Below are 18,692 nucleotides of genomic sequence, written 5' to 3' on the forward strand. Positions count from 1 at the left end.
TATATCTTCATATTGCACCAGGATTAAATTAAATTATATAATTTACATATTTATTATGTACAGAATGACTGGACATATGAAATAATAATAATCCTTGCATTTCATATAGCGCCTTATCACATCTTCAAGACGTCTCAAAGCGCTTCACAGATTATACTGTAAAATGAATTGACTATCTGTTCAGGAAATGCTTATTTGATTTTTGTTTTGTTAATCAGGGATTGAAGATGATCCATTTTTTTTTCGTATTTTAGCTGCTGTAGGTAGTTTTGGTATCTCAGGCTAATGCAATCTACAGTTCATACAGTCGAGTTCACGTAATAAGTCGCCTATTGTTATAACCTGTATAATGTTACACTGGTGGCCAGTACTGCTGTGCTCAATATGTTGTGTACACATTTGAGTTCACATTCTAGCTGTTGTAGCATTGCTCCGGCACCTGGAATCCAGAATGGTGACAGGAGGATGGGCTAATGAAAGCATGAAATGTGTTGATGGACAGGCAGATGGTCCCAAGATAGCGGGGAGCAGGTTGACGGAAGGCCATTGAGACGAGGCTGTATAGAATATTAGCACCCATTGTGGAAGTTGTTATTTTTGTGATTCAATTTTTGAAGAAAAAACAGTCAAAATTAAACTGATTTTATTTTTTAAAAATACCTGTTAGGTTCAATTAAATATTAGATTTTTAATATTTTCTACTTATCCTCGCAATTGCAAATGCTTTCATAACAGCCAGAAGTGTTTGCAAGTGTTTATACGGTAAGTTCCCCTATTGTTATAATATGTATAATGTTATAATTTTGTCTGGTCCGACAGAGTATAACATTAAGCAAACTTGATTGTATGTTGTGATTTGCAAACAAGTGGGCGATTACGGTAATGTTCCTCTGGAATCCTGCTTTTACATTCTATTTGCTTTGCAATGAAATGCCCTTTAAGTTATGTAACTTTTATTTAAAATCAATAATTGCATTTGGGATGCCCAGCTGATTATTTAATACAGGTATTACAATGATTTATCAATTTAAGCTATTAGTATATTGTTAATATGTCCTAGTAGGGAATACATGAAATGAATGGTCAAAATGACGGAATGAATGAAATAGACTGGTATTCTGAATGTGTAAACGCATTACTTTTTAATCTCCCATCAGAAAATCTGGAAAGAAATGAGGATTGTGAGTGCAGCATTATACTGTGTTAATCCATTAATGATTCATTCAAGGCGCACTGAATCTTTTATTTGAATTTCATAGCTTTTAAAAATTGGTGCAATCTAAAATGTTTGTTGAAATTCAGCTGTTTACGCTTTCTTTGTGTGTTTTTGGTTTGCAGAGTGTTGTGCATGGCGGCATGTTATTAATTTATAGAAATTAATATTAATGTCTGCTGTTAACTATGTTCCTCACTGTCAAATCTATATTGTCCTTGCACAGAATACAAGCTGTTACTAGCAAGATCAGCCATTCATTACCACAATATATCTACAGACTTATAACTAAAACACCTAACTATATTTTATGGATGATACTGGTACAATTATCTGAAAACTGAGCATTTTTTTCAGAAACTATTTAGATTTTGTGAAACATTTGACCTGTATCATATTTATTAAGAAGATGGTATGAAAATACTGTGAGGTAGCACTATTTTATCAACAGCAGTTCAGCTTCTGGTTTAGATTAAAAATGGACAACATAGATCAGAAATGGCACGTCAAAGGATTTCTCTCTTCCCAAACCATTCGTTCACCTGCCGTTTCAATCGCTTGCTGTGATTAATAGGAGAAATCCCGGCTGGAGCTCTTCCCAATGGATAATATAGAATCTGATGATAAACCCCTGCAAATTCCAAAGGAAATGTGGTTGTTGGTGGATCATCTCTTTAAAAATGCATGTCGACAGGTAAAGTATTTAACCTTTTCTTTTCACCCAAGCAATTCTTACACAGCTTCCAACTAGAACAACGTTCTGCTAACAGAGTATAATATTGTATTAAATACTCCATATTAAACAAGCCTTATCCTATAGTGTGCAAATCGCCTTAGTTTCTTTTGTATGTTTTATTATTTACGGGCTATTATGATTTTACTCCTATATAATTGACTATTTTGCAGGGTTCCCTGCCTTGTAGGAATGTGGTATGAAGTCTTGTCATCTTTAAATGGAAGAGTTGAAATGTAAATTGTTTTGAATGCAAGGAATATCACTAGAGTTTGTAACTCATTCTCGTTGCTATACCTGCAGGAGGACCTGTTCCAGACGCCTGGTTTGCAGGAGGAACTTCAGCAAATATTTGACTGCTTGGACACAAGCATTCCACAAAGTATTCGTATCCTTCACATTATGATGTAACCATCACACAGAAGCCAACAGATCTAGGCCCTGGTGCAGCTTTTTATAAAAAGCTTACTTTGTGCTTCTCCCTTAGATTCTGATTGACTGTAGTTCTTGGCCTGTAACCAAGCTGGTATTAAAGCCGTTTTGATTCATTATGATTTTCATCATCCAGTTTAATGTGTGATGGAAAGCATATTTGTGTTTTCTGTGAGATGACAGATGTCGTTTGGCACTCCAGATCAATGCGTGTTGGCTTTTCCTTAATTCCCCTGTTAGCTGGCAGTAACCACTCCATGGCTGAAGCTCTGCTCATCTTCCTAGAGGCCCTCCCAGAGCCTGTGATATGTTACGAATTACATATGAAATGCCTAGAATGTTCAATGGACCTGCGGATCTGTAAGCAGGTAAGTGGTCTGCAGTAAAGTCGTAAAACAAATTCATCCAATCGTCCGTGAAACATGTCTGGAGCGTTATTTCATCACGTCGAGCTGCTTTTATGAAACAATTTTTAAATTGTTACACTTTCTTTCTCCCACCCCCCCCCCTCCAGTTAGTAGCACAACTACCCCGATGTCACAGAAATGTGTTTAAGTATTTGATGGCATTTCTGCAGGAATTATTGAAGTATACAGAAGACAACAAGCTCGATGCTAAGATGCTAGGTAAGCGAACAAGTTTTGTTTTACATTTTTACGTCTTTTTAGAGCGCCATTAGGCTTATTCATAGCCTGAATCCTGAATCGTTTTCACAGCATTGTGCTGAAAATTCACCTTTGCTCCGTATACAAAACACCAGCATGACGTTTGCGTTTCTGGCAACATCTGCCAGAACAGGAACACTGCTGATTTAAGTTCAAACTTGGAGGCTCTTCAGCCTACCCCTCGCCCGTAGATTTCAAACTTAAATATCCATAGCACTAATTTGAGATGAGTTGAGAAATCCTCTGTAATATGTCAAGAAGAAAATGCTCAAATGGCCTGAGCGTGGCATGGAAACTTGGCAGGGAAAGATGCAGGTTTGGGTGCCGGTCTCAGATCTGATATTGAATCAAGCACAATTACAGTTACTTGAAGACACACTTTTGAGCAATAAGGTGGGTTTTTTTTGGGTTGTGGGGATCAAAGAGGAGACACTCTAGTTATTAACTTGACCTCTGATCCTTTTTTCATCAGTTTACATTAATAGCTTTTTTTTTATTTGTACCCTTCTGAGTAAATCATGAAATTTTCAAAAAAAAATCTGTTAATCCGCTTGCTTTTGAAGATGATGTATCTGTTTATTTTTCTCTACCCTGTCCCCTGTAGCCACCCTCTTTGCAAGTCTGCTGTTGAGGCCACCTCCAAACTTACTTGGGAAGCAGACCCAGAGTGATCGTCAGCGTGCCATGAGCTTCATCTTTGGCTTCCTCAATAGCGGAGTGGATGAATGGGATAATACTTTTATTGCACTGTGACAGTAGCTGCAAATGATGTGTTCAGTGGTGATCGAATGATACGAAAACTCGCCCATCTGGGTTCACAGCACATTCCAAAAGTGCAGCGCGGGGTGGGGTGGGGGGTAGGTGGAAGTAGACTTTGTCTTTAATTATTTTACAACCTGCATGGACCAGTTCAATTTTGTACGTCTAAAACTGGTGTTTCATACCATTGCAATATTTCAAACCGTTTGTATATTTTTATTGTTTGCTGGAAGTTTGGACTGTGTGAATGGTGGCAGCTCCTATACGATTTCCATGATTTGCTGTAAGCATGCCCCTCACATGATTACCTAACATGGAGATCTCCAGAAGCCCTTCCTTGTCTAAATGTTCAGAATTAATTATGCTGGAGGGAAAGATCAACCTTGATCTCTGGAGTCCATGTTTGCCGCTGGTGACTACAGTGACTGGAATTCATTCGACAGCCTATATGAGACATCACTGAATTCTCTGGGGACACTGGAGGCTTAAAGGATGTGTTCCATTCTAATTATTATTGCAGACAAGTCATTCATTCTCAGTCAATTCAACCAATATCGGGAGCACTTACGTAATTGAGGAAAGTTGCTTTTGCCACAAATTGGAGTCAACAGGTTTGTGGGCATAAGGCAACCCGTTTTATTTTCTGCACATATCACAAGCTTTGTATAGCTTACTTTTTTTTTCCAATTTATTCCCCTGATTTCTATTCGACAAATTATATAATCGTATGCAATTAGACGAATAACAAAGTTTAACGATTTTGTTTGATAATCCGTATTTCAGTTATTTCAAAAGCAGAAAACTTGATTTCCCGAGAACCAAAGAAAATGAATTGGTGTTACCCCAACCTCCAAAATCCAGAGGTTTTACAGTCTTGGCAGAATTATTGCATTAAAGCCAGTTTATAGAATCATCCCTGATCGACATATAACCAATTATGTAACATATTACTGATTGTGTTCGCACTTGTTCTTCAACAAGTGTTTTAAATTTGAATATGACTATTTAGGATGGAAAGGACTGTCTTGCTGCACATTCCAGGGCTTACTGTTATGGCTGCACATGTTTCAGTGACTTCAGTGAGATTTGGTATTCAGTCACTCATGGGGCCATTTTCATTCCTTTTAGTAGCGATTCTGATACCAGCAGCATTTTTCACTTCTGCATAAACTTAGTGTGTGATGGATGTGATCTTGTATGTTTGTTTCAGTCTAATTAGGATAGAGTTGATCGTTGAAATCCTACAGTTGTTAAAGCAAGTTGTCAGGCACACTTTACTGACTCTTTACCCCCCCCACCACCAATCACCACCAACAAACTAGTCAATTTTCTCTTTGCTGAAGCGAGGAAAGAGGACAGGGTAGTTTTCTGGCAGACCTCAACCCATATACCCGTTAGCAGCCACTCGAGGCCCAAGATACCCGTTCCTACAAACGTGGCATCCCATTTGATTTTATGTCCACTTAAAAAGACACTACAGCCTCCACTCAGAATTAGTTTATGCAACCCAGTGGATTGGAGGATCAAATATGCTCCATCTGCTGTTTGGCATTGACATTGGAGCTAAGAGTTGGTGCCATTATGCTACCCAACCAAGCCTTAATACGTTGTTAGCGATTGTTCTCAACCTTTGTTTTTGTCTATATTTTACTGCGTTATCAGCAACAGCGTGTCATTTAATAAATGGTACTTTTCCAAATTTATTTAAAGTTTGAATCTGAAATCCATCACTACCCTCCTATCTCACTGAGAGTGTGCTTTTTTTTCATAGCCCGTTACCATTGTGATCATTTCTCTTCAGCAGGTTTATCTCTAATATAGTGTGTCTCAGAAGCTTCATTGCACATAATGCTACAGAGTACCTTGGCGTTTTTAAGTGTAGTCATTCCAGGAGTCGCAGATTACATGCATTAGTTGAGTCAGTGGATAATACCTGGGTTGAGGATGGGTAAGATGGGGGTAAAGCTTAGTTATGGCTCGCTTGTATCAAATCGCCCAGCTTCACGTATATAATGAAATTCAGATTTTAGGCCTGTAGTTTTCACACAGCTCAAGGTTCGAGATTACATGTCATCGGCAGGTAGAAGTCGCCTTTCTCCAAGAACATTATAGAGAGGAATTTCTTCATATATGTTTAAGACCAAGAAAAGTGCTGTGGGGGCTGCAGGAAAGGAGACTGACCGCTATGATTTCTGTCTAGTGTGCTCTGTTGACAACAAGTGCACTTTTATTGATGTCACTTGCATCAGTTTGATCGTCCCCCAGGCTTTTTGTATCAAAAAAATGTTATCACCCACTTTGCAGAGAGAGTACATATATTCTACAACCAGACTTTAATACATTGAAATAGAATTGGCGTTTTGTGTTTACAAATTGTGGTGGGGGGTTGGGGGGCGGGAGTGAAATTCATTTGAAAGACAATCCCTACTTCGATTTGATCAGAATGGTTCACGTGGTAGGAATTAATATTTCTGTTTTTGACTGCGGCATTTTTTTTGTTCAGTGAATAGTTGTCCACAGGATTATGACCCTACAAATATGTATTTTAATATAGCAAAGTTAATGGTTAGAATCTACATTTTAAAGATGACTAAATAATCAGAACTTGGTGTTGTGCTGAAAGTGTCTGTCACCTTGTAGGCTGGCAAAATGACTTCTGCTTCAGTTTCCACCTGTTGTAAGCACTGGGAGCAAAACACATTGACAGTGACAGCTTCCTTGTCATTGTCTGAGCATAGTAGCCAACAGCTGATACTTGGTACATGGATATTCATTGTAAATGAAACTGTTCTGTAGGTGCTATGATAGTGATGTAAACGTTGCTTGTACTGCTTTTATGCATTTTATTTTCCATTTGTAATGGTAATTTATTGATACATTGATTAAATTTTATGAAGAAGTGAATTGATGTTTCTTTTTCATTGTATTTGGATTATGGGCCATGCATCCTCTGTGTATCTTAAAATCCCTTCTAGCATAGCTCCGTGATACAGAATTGAAACAGGATCTCGTGACTGTGAGTAGAATTTACACTATTGAAGGAGATTAAATTTGTTGTCGATATTTTTATTTAAAAAAAATGATTTTGGATTAAAACAACAATGTAGATAAAGGCGGTCAGTTATGGTGTTTATACATCACTAAATGGCTAAAAGTGACTTTTTTATTGCAACATATCAATCACGTATTTATCAATACGTCTGATAATCCTTCAAAAAAAATAGTAAAATTGGTCACTTTAATCCACGACTGTTTATGGGAAACTGCTCTGTGCAATTGGCTGCTGCGTTTCACCCACAAATATACAGTCAATTCACTTTACAGTCTTCTGTGAAGCGCTTCGAAATGTCTAGAAGAGGTGAAAAGGCGTTATTTCAAATGCAAGGATTATTACGTGATCAATACTTTGAGAAACATGGCAATAGCCGGTCTGGTCAGTGTTATAATAATATAATAATATTTGATATTATTGGATTTTATATAGCACATTATCAAGTCTTCGAGATGGCTCAAAAAGCATTTCACGAAATATATTGTAAAGTGAATTGACTATATTTTGGGTGAAACGTGGCAGCCAATTGCACACAGTACTGTCCCACAAACAATCATGGGTTGAGTGACCCTTTAAGGGTTTATTACTCCCGGAAAAGTGATCTACCAATCGAAGTAACAACCGGGTACCTACCATTTATTTCTAGATCCCTTGCAGCCTTTTCACACCTTTCCTTTTGGCTTGTTCTACAGATTTCTTAAGATTCTTTGGAAGCTTTTTTAATGCTAGGTAAACAAGTGTGTGGAGTAAGGAAACTTGCCCAACTTTTCGTCCTGCCCGGGAATCGAACCCATGTCCTCTTGCTTGCGAGGCAAGTGCTCTAACCACCAAACTACAAGAGTTAGCTGCAGTACGCTGCTCATTATATTGTCACTGTTACTAAATGGAAGCATAAGGCGAAGTGGTAAAATGAAGCACACAGAATGAACACCTTGACAACTCACACAGTAATGATGTTAAGAGAAAGCTTCTAAAGAATCTTAAGAAATCTGTAGACCAACCCAAGAGGAAAGGAGGTGTGAAAAGGCTGTAAGGAATCCAGAAATAAATCAGTGGCACAAGTAAAAATGTACTTGATCATCCAATGCAATTGTATACATGTCTGAATCCATTTGGGAAAGAATGTTCTTTTTAAACCTGATCCTTTTCCAGATAAACTGCAATATGAATAAAGGAGAGAATGCGTACACAGTGGCCAACAGTGAGTTGAAACATCGATGATGATCATCACATCTCAATTTGCCGCCAATCAACTAGTTTATGTTGCATATATTTAACAATAGCAAAGCTCAAATGTTTCATTAATATTTTATGTAATTCTCTTCTGGGTATTTTAAAATATATATATATATATATAGACTTGTTGATGATATATCCGGTCTCAGCAGTGCAGCTGGGTGGCTCTGTTCTTTGACACTTTGTGATGACAGACAATAGCTGTGTTGTGATGGTGAGAAAGACAAACTATTAAATGACATGGTGAATGGACATGAAATACTTTGGATTCACTCTTGAATGAATGTGTTTGTGCTGACTCTGGTACTTAGATCCAATCAAACAATTGATTAGGTGCAATATGGCTTTAATCCTATCAAATTACAGAACATTAACGGCAGGAACCAGCTGAACAACATTTCCACAATTCCAATCGCCTATATTCGCAATTAAAAGCAGCAAGAAATTGTGCAGCAGGGTAAAGTCACTGATGTTTTAGTGAAGCGAACATTGGGGTCACTTCACAGCAATGCAACTATTATTAAGCTGACGTTTGGTTCAAAGTGAATATTAGAGTTTTTGTTGCAATCTTTTAACAATGTCGGTTAGTGGACCAATGGAACAGAAAAGGTTTTAAGAACAAGTATAGGCTATTACACCCCTCAAGTCTACTTTCTGATTCCTCTTTGAACTTATTTATGCTCTCAATTTCAGTGGCTCGTCCTGCGAACTGAGTCTGCTTATTATTCTTCAAGAGTCAAAAACTTCCATCTGGCCTCCCTCCTCGCTAATTCCCTCCTTACTCCTAAATGCAAAGATTATAAAAACCCCAATTTAAACTTGTCCCTGTTGTGTTTGAACCCTTTCATTTTCCAAGATCAATTGGTCAAACGTGTTATTTTGATGTAGGATATTTTTTTCTTTCAGAAGCTCATTGGTATAACAGCTAAAAGTGAACATGGTGCCATTTAGAGTCACACAAGAGGACCTTAGTATAAAAGATTTGGATTATTTACACGCTGCGCACCATGTCTTAATTATAAAGAAAAAATAAATGGTCAAAGAGGCAAAAATATAGTGGAGGAAGAATGAAAGAAACACAAAGGGCAAGGCATTTTGCAGGTCAGACCATTTACCTATAGTGGCACAGTGCTTTCCTCATTATAAGCATACAATATCGGTATTGATAAGTTTATTGACCAGCAGGAAATAATACCTAACCTGTGGAGAAGAAATCAGAAATACAAAGCAGGAAAGGTCTGGGAAGAGAGAAGCAATTCATTTTTATATTAAAAACAAGGGATGTTTTTAAATAGAAGGGAAAACTATTTTAAAAAATTCACTAATTTGAAGTGAATGCTTTATGGCTGAAGGAAAAGAAATGAGAAAACTTGAGAGAAGCACATATACCCAGGAGATGGCAGCACTGTGCAGTATTAGAGCGAACCTCACCATATGGTGTGTTTGTTGCACATTCACCATCACTGAGAAACTGAAAACCTCTTTAGAAACTTACTCCTGCCCTTTGCCATATAATCCTACCCTCATCCTTCACCTGGAATGCTGGTTATGGTTTGGGATGGCGTATGGGCTGGATTCTTTATTCAGCCACATTTCATTGTCGCCTTGTTCCTTTTGCTCCACTCTCTCTATCATCACAGCGGCCACCTGGGGGCTGAAGATGTTGTCCGAGGTCCTGTATTGCCTGGTCAGCTGTCGGAATGAGGTGTCTGAGGAGTCGTCGTCATCGTCATCTCGAATCTTGGTAAGTCCATCTTCAGAACCTTGGTTGTCATCGTCCGGCTCACTGCAGAGCTTCCTGATGTCTCTTAGCACTGCCATGTGGAATCCAAACGTGCAGAGGATCAAGACTAAGCCAATGGACACCCCAGACACAAAGTACAAGGCTACCTTCTCTGGGAGACCTGAAGTGAGAGAGATCACACACGTCAAGAAGCAGCATCTATAATAAAGCATAATAGTAATAATACTTGTATTTGATATAGCGCCTTATCGCGTCTTCGAGACGTCACAAAGCGCTTCACAGAATATACTGTTACTGTGGATTGATGAATTGACTATATTCTATGGGCGAAACCCAGCAGCCAATTGCGCACAGCAGTGTCCCATGAGCATAGGTGGATTGAGTGACCACATTATTTTTATTTATTTTGAAAGAATCTTTACCCCCGGAAAAATGATCTGCCAATCAACTAACAACCAGGTTCCTACTTAGTCCTAGGTAAACAGAGTCTTGTGGAATAAGGAAACTTGCCCAATGTTTCACCCTGCTAGGAATCGAACCCAGGTCCTCTCACTTGCAAGGTGAATGCTCCAGCCACTAAGCTACAGGAATTTTGGTAGGGCATTCCATGTCCTAATAAACTGATTATATCATCATAATATAAAAAAAACCTGCAAATCTCTCCCTTTGGTTTTTGGTGAAAATCTTAAGTGTTATGGCCTCTATTCACTGATCATAGTCTCTCGTGTGATAGTCATTCCAAAAACAACTTAAATCATAGTGACAAATTATAATTACATTGAAGTCCACTGTCAAATTTTGTAGGCATTTTGTGTTGGGCAGAACATTGGAAAACATTGGCCAGTCAGCCCATTAAGCCTGTTCCCCCACAATAAACTATGGTGCAGGACAGTGTTAGAAGGTTAAAGTGAAACAGTAAAATTCTTGCATTCTCAACGTGGATCAATTGATACCATTTGTAGAACGTGTTTAGTGTTACATTATGAAACGCATGTTGGAAAGACGTGGAAACATACCCCTAATGTGGGCAAGAGTGGCCCAAGAACTGCTAACAATCATGATGGCATCTTTTGCATGAAGCCTCGACATTCTTGGGCCGTTATACCAGCCACCTGCAGCACATAAGGTACAGCCTTACTGAAAGCATGTTTCATCTGGACTTTATTGTTGGTCAGCTGGGTGTCTGACACATGAGGAAACTCCTCACTGTGCTTAGTAGTGTCCAACCCGACAGAGTTCTACATATGGCACCTGCACGTGGAGATTTCCCTGCATCTGGTATGGTGTGCTGCTCTCTCTCTCTCTCCCTGGACAGAAGCACCCCTTTACCTACTTCCAGAAAGTCTTGGGTGTGAGTTTGTGAGAGCCAAGGCTTGGGACCCCAAATTGTGTGCACGATAATATTTCAGGGTGCATTGTTGTAGTGTGGATAATAGTATTTATATAGAGTTACATGGAGTGAAACAGCATGGAAACAGGCCATTCAACCCAACTAGTCCGTGCTGGTGGTTATATTACGCCCAAGACCCCATCCCTTCCATTTCCCCTCTCCTATATCTAGGAACATAGGAACAGAACTTGGCCATTAAGCCCCTTGAGCCAGTTCCACCATTCTGTAAGATGATGGCTGATCTGTACTTCAACTCCAATTACCCGCCCTTGCCCCACATCCCTTGATGCCCTTACCTAACAGAAATAATCTCTCAGTTCCCTTCTCCCTTATGTATCCATCATGTTTTTTCTGAAATGCATTGCTGTTTTTTGCTTGAACCACAGCTTCCAGCTGTGAGTTGAACATTCTGACCACCCTGTGTGAAGAAGTTCCTCTTAAACTTTCTATTAGACCAACTATCACATCTATGTCCTCTCATATTTTCTGGTTTCTTTGACACTTACCAACAAGTGGAGACAGCCTATGAACATCTAACCTATCTTTAACTTTTCTCAGTGGAACAATAGCCGCCTTTCTATCAGTCAAATGGGAATCTACTGAGTATGTTTACTCAACACAAAGCGCGGGAGTTGACCAAGGATTTGAAGTGTTACCGTGGGTGTAATCTGATATTAAGAAAGGCTTCACCGATTCTTGACTGGCCTCTTCAAACAGCCTTTTTGGAGCTGAAATGTAATCGTACACAAAATCATTAGAAGCAGAGTCTCTCTCGCCTAGATTTTCTAGTGTTATCTTACAGGTGGTGCTTTTCTTACCGCAGGCATACGCTACTTTGAGTTGCTTGCGGACTCCAGGAAAGCAGGGGTTGCCGAAGCTCAGCACATTGGCAATGACCGTGCAGTTGGGTTTCCCATGGCATCTCATTGACAATTGTCTTAGGGCAGTAGACGATAAACATTCTGCAACAAACAAAGTTATTATTAATAATAATAATAATGACGATCCTTGCATTTGATAAAACACCTTTGACACCCCTTTCGCCTTTCAGGAGGGCATCTCAAAGGATTCACGGGATTTTACTATAAAGTGTAGTGACTGTGTACTTGGTAAGCAAATGCAGCAGGCAATTTGTGCACAGCAAATTTATTCAAACATTGGATCTTCTGAGTATTAGAACTGGAATTGCCCCTTGAAGGAGCCTTGACCTTAAATATCAGCCAAATTATATGACTACTAGAGAGGGATCAGCCAAATCAGCTGCATCTGTTTGTCCTGAAGGAATAGGAACGAGTCAGACTGAGTCCGATTATTTCGTTGCTTTTGAATTTTTTTTTAATGTGTTGTTGCAGGAAAACGACTGCAATGACAAGGAGATGATGTGAAGTTAGGAAGAGCGATTCCCGCTGATAGCAGGATGTGGGACGTGTAGACGGTGAGAAATCGGCTTCGATGCGATCTGCCTTCGGGAAGGTCGGAGCGGAGTTCCCCCAGGCCAGTGAAGTGCATGTTGGATCACCAGCCGATGTCGCTCTTTACCATAATATTTTCACTCCCGAAAGAAGTGACTTGTTGCATTTTTGAGAGACACTGTAATGGGGGCATCACACAGAATGCTGTATTAACTCTAAATTCTGCAAATAAACTATTTGTATGGCTAGACATTGAGTCGAGGGAATGGGAACACGTATAAATAGTGAGTGAGATTGAGTGGAATTATTGAGACTTGCAACGCGCTTTTAATTACGCGGCTTTTCCCTAGTGTTTTCCTGGATGCTTGGCCTGTACACACTGGAAAAAAAATCTGAAAGGATAACAGTAAAACGCTGGCTGGAATTCGTAATAGATTCAGGGAAAAGGGGGTTGTGAACTTGGAACAGCTGGGGAAAAAAAAATACTCGACAGCAGATCCATTTGGTTTGTGAGCTGTAAATCTGTGCTGCCCTCTGCTCCAGCACACACACTCATCCAAAAATGTTACACTGACGTTTTCACTGTTGTAACCTCTTGCCTTAAGGCCTCCCCAGTGGCCTAGATCAGTGTATAGGGTGCTCCCTGATATCAGGGAGAGTAAGAAGGGCAACAAACAGCCACGATTCCTGTACCATATCCACTGGCAAGTCCCCCCACCCTTCCCCCCTGTAGTGGAAAGTGAACAAGGGGACAGCAGATGAGAAAGGAATTGGGCTTTTCTTGGATGAGTTCAACAGGCAATTCGGCTTTTGGCATTCACTGCTGTCCAATCTCAAATATAGTGCTTTGTAGAGGCAGAGGTACCCAGGAAGAATCAATGCCTTCATGGGGGGAAGAGGAAGAGAGAGAATTAAACTAAAAAAAGAATGATGATTATCTTCATTTGTCTCTAACGAATACCACAACATTCTGAAACACTCCAGTTATTGTCTGTGAAATAACCTTTTTAGTGCTGTTCTCGATGCTTTTTTTTGCATCTAATTTTGACCTCCCTGTTGTAACTCACCAATATCCGGTGCTGAGCTGTTGATCGAGGGACAGTCCACATTCCCATTCGGGGATCGTCCGAAGCTGGCAGAATAAATGACCAGGATGGTGTGGTTCTTGCAGTGGAGACGCAGTTTTTCATTCTCACATACAGCTTTCCTTTTGTGCCCATCTGTAGTATTAACACATAGGGATTGGTGCATAAATCAGATAGTGTAGATGCATTCAAGAGGAAACTGGACCTTCACATGATGGAGAGGGGAATAGAAGGATATGGGAAGAGATAATAATAATAATAATACTCCTTGCATTTGATATAGTGCCTTATCATGTCGTTGAGATGTCTCAAAGTGCTTCACAGAATATATTGCAAAGTGGATTGACCGTGTATTTTGTGGGTAAAGCGCTGGTAAAATAATGTGCAAAATCTGATATTCAGCCACTTTGCTCCATTCCGTGCATTGCTTTCGTACTCACCGGGTTTGCATTTGTAGGAAATGATCAGATATTTGGTGGTTCCTGGGCAGGGATCGAGTCCAAACACCCGACTGTTGACAGAGAGCTGGCATGAGCGTTGTTCCTGGCATTCGTCAAACACTTTCTGTAAATCAACAGATAGAGGATTATCCGGGGAGTGAAGAGGAGGAGGAAGAGGAGGAATGTGGTGGTGAGAGAATCTAACCTGTTGAATCAAACTGCCAAGAAGAATAGTGAAGGGAACACTCCTGCAAACTTATATTTCACCCCTATTTCCACCTCAATCTGGGCTCATCTCCCAATGATTCCATTAGTCAAATGCTGATTTTGATCACCTTTAAACACAGTGGTTGTCTATGGAAGATTCATGTCTAATAACAATTATCGTTGCATTTGATATGATGTTTTTTATGTCAAGGAGTCCTGTAGCTTACTGGTTAGAGTGCTCGCCTCACAAGCCAGAAGACCTGGGTTCAATTCCCGGGCAGGGTGAAACGTTGGGCAAGTTTCCTTACTCCACACGCCTCTGTTTACCTAGCAGTAAGTAGGAACCCAGTTGTTAGTCGATTGGCGGTTCGCTTTTCCGGGGGTAATAATCCTTTAAAAAATAATAATAATAATAATAATTTGGTCACTCAATCCATGGCTGTTTGTGGGATACTGCTGTGCGCAATTGGCTGCTGCATTTCATCCACAAAATTCAGTCAATTCACTTTACAATATATTCAGTGAAGCGCTTTGAGTCATCTCAAAGACAGGATAAGGCGCTATATCAAATGCAAGCATTATTATTATTATAAAATGTCTCAAAGTGTTTCACAAGACTGTAAAGTTCAGTGACTGCATTTTATAGACGCCTATCAGTTTTGCACAACGCAATGTTCCACAAACAGTCATGGCCAGACCCACACTGTTGTGTCAGCCTCCTGCTCACTTGTGGGCTAATCCATCTCGTATCTGATATGTGGCCCAGTATTGTCAGTGCTGTTACTCATTCAGGAAGGCATGGAACCCATGACACAATGTTTCATTCCCTTTGACTGCCCGGAATAATAGAATCATAGAGCCTTTTTTTGTCTAGGGGATTTTCGGCCAGGACTCTGGGAGAAACTCCCTTCTCTTATCGAGCAGTGCTGTGGGACGTTTAATTTCCACTTGAACAGGCAGACTGAACCTCGGTTTAATGTTTCATCCAAACTACATGATCTCCAACAAAGCAGCCTTCCTCCAGTACTGTATTGGAATGTCATCCTAGACGGTGAGTTCAAACTTCTGACACAGAGCTTTATATGCTCCGAGACGCTACCTGTACGAAGGGTGCGGTATAAACACAAGTTGTTGCTGTTGAACCTACAACCTTCTGACGATCAGCTACTCAGACCTCCTCCTGGGGCAGTTTACTCCCAGAGTCCATCGAGTTGAATTACTGACGAGCTATTGAACGATTAAGCCACATTTGCAGCCTTAAATCAGGTTCCTCACCGGTACAGTAGTGCGAGCCATGCAGTTGGTGCTTTCGCTGGTCGTGTTTCCTGCAGTGGGACACAGACGTTGGCTGGCGATCCGACGCCCGTAGAAGGCAGACAGAACACTGATGGTGCTCTGAGGTGGGCAGTTTATTGGCAACTGCTCCCCGTCACATGCCTGCACCGTGTGGTTCTGCAAAACCTTCAGCAGGTAATCTGGAGAATGAAAGCAAATTACTGAAGAATCACGGGAACAATTTGCCCCCCCCCTCTCCACCTGGGTCTGACACCCAGCCACCCAGCTAATGCCCCATTTACCCTCATTCTATCCATTCCACTCTGTGTTTCAGCATTCACAGGTTCACTTATATGCATCAAAAACTTAAACACCCCGACGGGACCCCTAGTGACGGAAAGAGAGGATTTTACTTCTGAAATAGCAGTTTAAGAACTGAATTAGAATACTGACTATTTATATTGATCTTACTTAACTACCAGGCAGAAGAGTTGTAACAATCTCGCTTAAAATGAAACCCACACGTTTAAACACACTTGAATTATGGTTCTGATATTCTGCATTCTTTGGCCTGTACATTTTCCCCTAAGGAGCACAAAAGGGATAAACATGTGGGGTCAACAGGATGCATAATAATCCTCCTTAGTTAAGTGCCCACAATGACATTGTTTCTCTGAAAACCCTGGAGAAATCTCTTATCTAACTCCGCACAGTGTTTCTCATTCCTCAGCTGCTGCAGCTGGCGATGGTTGTTGCCAGACACACGCTGCTGTGCCAGTCTCCTGCACACAATGAGCACTTATAATAATAATAATCCTTGCATTTGATATAGAGCCTTATCACGTCTTCGAGACGCCTCAAAGCGCTTCACAGGATTTATTGTGAAGTAAATTTTGTGGATGAAACGCGGCAGCCAATTGCGCACAGCAGTATCCCTCAAACAGTCGTGGATTGAGTGATCAAATTAATATTTTTTTAAGCATTATTACCCCAGTTAGCTATCCGCCAATCAACTACGAACCAGGTTCCTACTTACTGCTAGGTAAACAGAGCACATGGAGTAAGGAAACTTGCCTAGGGTTTCGCTCTACCCAGGAATCAAACCTGGGCCCTCTCGCTTGCAAGGCGGGCGAGCTAACCACTACACTGTGGGACTTCACTTGAGATCTGATCCATCTCGTGTCTGATATGTGGCCAGGTAATGCCAGTGCTGTTACTCACTCAGGAAGGCATGGGACCCTCAACATGATATTTCATCGCCTTGACTTGGCCCAGAATAACAGTGATTCAACGTCTTTTTTAATTATTAAGAACGCAATCAGCAAACACAATGGAGGTTTTTTTTAGATTCAAAAAATGTCTCCAAGAACAGAGTCATTTATATTTCCGAGGCATTGTGCGCAAAGTCACCGTGGATGAGGAAGAATTCTTTGGCCACAGGTTTGCTCGGGTGCGGTCACTTTCCACTTCCAGAGTTCTTGTTTAACGTGTTGTGAAAAAGCTTCTTAGCGCATTTTTATTTAACTTGCAGTGTAAAACACATGCGGAAAACTGGTCCACAGGATTCGCTTTTCCGTGTTTTTTTGCTTGTTCGCCCACAAATACACAGTGAATTCACTTTACAGTATATTCTGTGAAATGCTTTGAGACTTGTAGAAGACGTGAAAAGTGCTATACCAACTGCAAGGATTATTATTATTATTATTCGTTCAATGTTGAGTCCTACAGCTCAGTGGTTAGAGCACTCGCTTCGCAAGCAAGAAGACCTGGGTTTGATTCCCGAGCAGGGCGAAATGTTGGGCAAGTTTCTTTACTCCAGACGCCTCTGTTTACCCAGCAATAAGTAGGAACCCGGTTGTTAGTTGTTCAATTGGCGGATCGCTTTAACAGGGGTTATAAACATTTTTTAAAAAAAAATTGGTCAATCAATTCACTACTGTTTGTGGAACACTGCTTTGAGCAATTGGCTACCGCGTTTCAAAGATTATTATTATAATGCAAAGATCTTACAAAGGTGCTTGACTACCAATGTAGTGCATTCTTTGAAGGGAACCTTGCAAAAATAAATCCATACGAGGAGCCCAAGTGTAAGCAGGCACTTACCTGAAAAATTAGGAGCAGCTCCAATCTGAGACCATAGGTACAGCCAGACAATAGTAACAGGTGAGAGTCCCAGGTGGCCCCAGGACACCTTTGGTGAATTCATACTCTGTGTTCGAGATGTCTGAAACCTGGTAGATTTTCATTCTAACGGGCAGAGTAACCACTTCAGTTTACCCTGTCACATGTCGTATCAGGCTCCCAGAGAAGACGATGCTTTCAATGGTCTTGTGATGAATCGACTGCTTTCTATAGCTGGGGACAGAGTGTGGGCTGGCGCTAAGGGCTTAGACACAGTCGTTTTTTTGTGAAGTATTAGATAATGGCAGCTGTTGGTGAATGCCAGCCCAGTGTCATAGCTCCCAAGGTAAACCACGAGGAATTTCAATACTTTCACCGCTATCAAAGCCTCCAAAGTCTCAAATGGCAATAATTTTGGCGAGTACTAATTGAGTTGTTAATGCAATTAATAGAATATTCTGAGCACCTAGCTTTCTCTAATTGATTAATTCAGTGCCACTGTTGAACAGCGAATTGATTTCCTCTCCCTCCCCTATACTCACTTCAACTTGCCACCTTTTCTGTTCCATCTGCAAAACAATGAATTATTTTGGGAAGACACAGTTTGGAGATCTGTTGCAACAATGCGAAGACCTGCAGGATGATAATAATAATCCTTATATTCGGTGTAGCACCTTTCACCTTGAGAGGATGCCCCAAAGCTCTTCACAGAATAGACTATGAAGTGTAATGATTATGTGTTTTGTGAGTAAAGATTATAAAACTAGTTTGACTCTGTTTCATGTGAAATCCCTTCAGTTGAACCCGCCCCAATGCTTTCTTCTGGCATTTATTTTTATTCAACCATTTCTCTTGTAATTGCTGTCGTTGATTTCTTACACAATGCAGTGGATCATCAAGTGCAAATATCTCAAAATGCACCGTAGGT

The 18,692-nt window shown here is 40.4% G+C and overlaps 2 protein-coding genes across 4 annotated transcripts in view; one reads left to right on the top strand and one right to left on the bottom strand.

Annotated features, from left to right (window-relative positions):
- The window catches only part of ocrl (OCRL inositol polyphosphate-5-phosphatase), a 31,549-nt gene extending 24,843 nt beyond the window's left edge, over positions 1–6,706 (top strand). For both annotated transcript variants that reach the window (XM_042340627.1, XM_042340628.1), the window contains 5 exons: positions 1,788–1,907; positions 2,250–2,334; positions 2,619–2,746; positions 2,893–3,004; positions 3,648–6,706. In XM_042340627.1, the coding sequence (XP_042196561.1) occupies positions 1,788–1,907; positions 2,250–2,334; positions 2,619–2,746; positions 2,893–3,004; positions 3,648–3,796 (594 nt within the window). In that variant the 3' untranslated portion in view covers positions 3,797–6,706. The remainder of the gene's footprint in view (positions 1–1,787; positions 1,908–2,249; positions 2,335–2,618; positions 2,747–2,892; positions 3,005–3,647) is intronic.
- A 1,713-nt stretch (positions 6,707–8,419) lies between these two features.
- On the bottom strand, positions 8,420–17,945 carry si:ch73-335m24.2 (protein eva-1 homolog C). Of its 2 annotated transcripts, XM_007891800.2 has the most exons (8): positions 17,747–17,945; positions 15,644–15,843; positions 14,162–14,285; positions 13,704–13,856; positions 12,043–12,186; positions 11,881–11,952; positions 10,851–10,946; positions 8,420–9,994 (listed from the first exon to the last, which is right to left on the bottom strand). In XM_007891800.2, exons 1-8 carry the CDS (start codon positions 17,847–17,849, stop codon positions 9,621–9,623), a joined length of 1,266 nt encoding a protein of 421 aa, XP_007889991.1. In that variant the 5' UTR covers positions 17,850–17,945; the 3' UTR covers positions 8,420–9,620. The 2 variants fall into 2 exon arrangements, with proteins under 2 accessions (XP_007889991.1, XP_007890000.1); XM_007891809.2 differs by lacking the exon at positions 10,851–10,946.
- Between the last annotated feature and the right edge of the window lie 747 nt (positions 17,946–18,692).

The sequence above is a fragment of the Callorhinchus milii genome, unplaced genomic scaffold, assembly GCF_018977255.1.
Source record: "Callorhinchus milii isolate IMCB2004 unplaced genomic scaffold, IMCB_Cmil_1.0 Scaffold15, whole genome shotgun sequence".
In the NCBI taxonomy this organism is placed as follows: Eukaryota; Metazoa; Chordata; class Chondrichthyes; order Chimaeriformes; family Callorhinchidae; genus Callorhinchus; species Callorhinchus milii.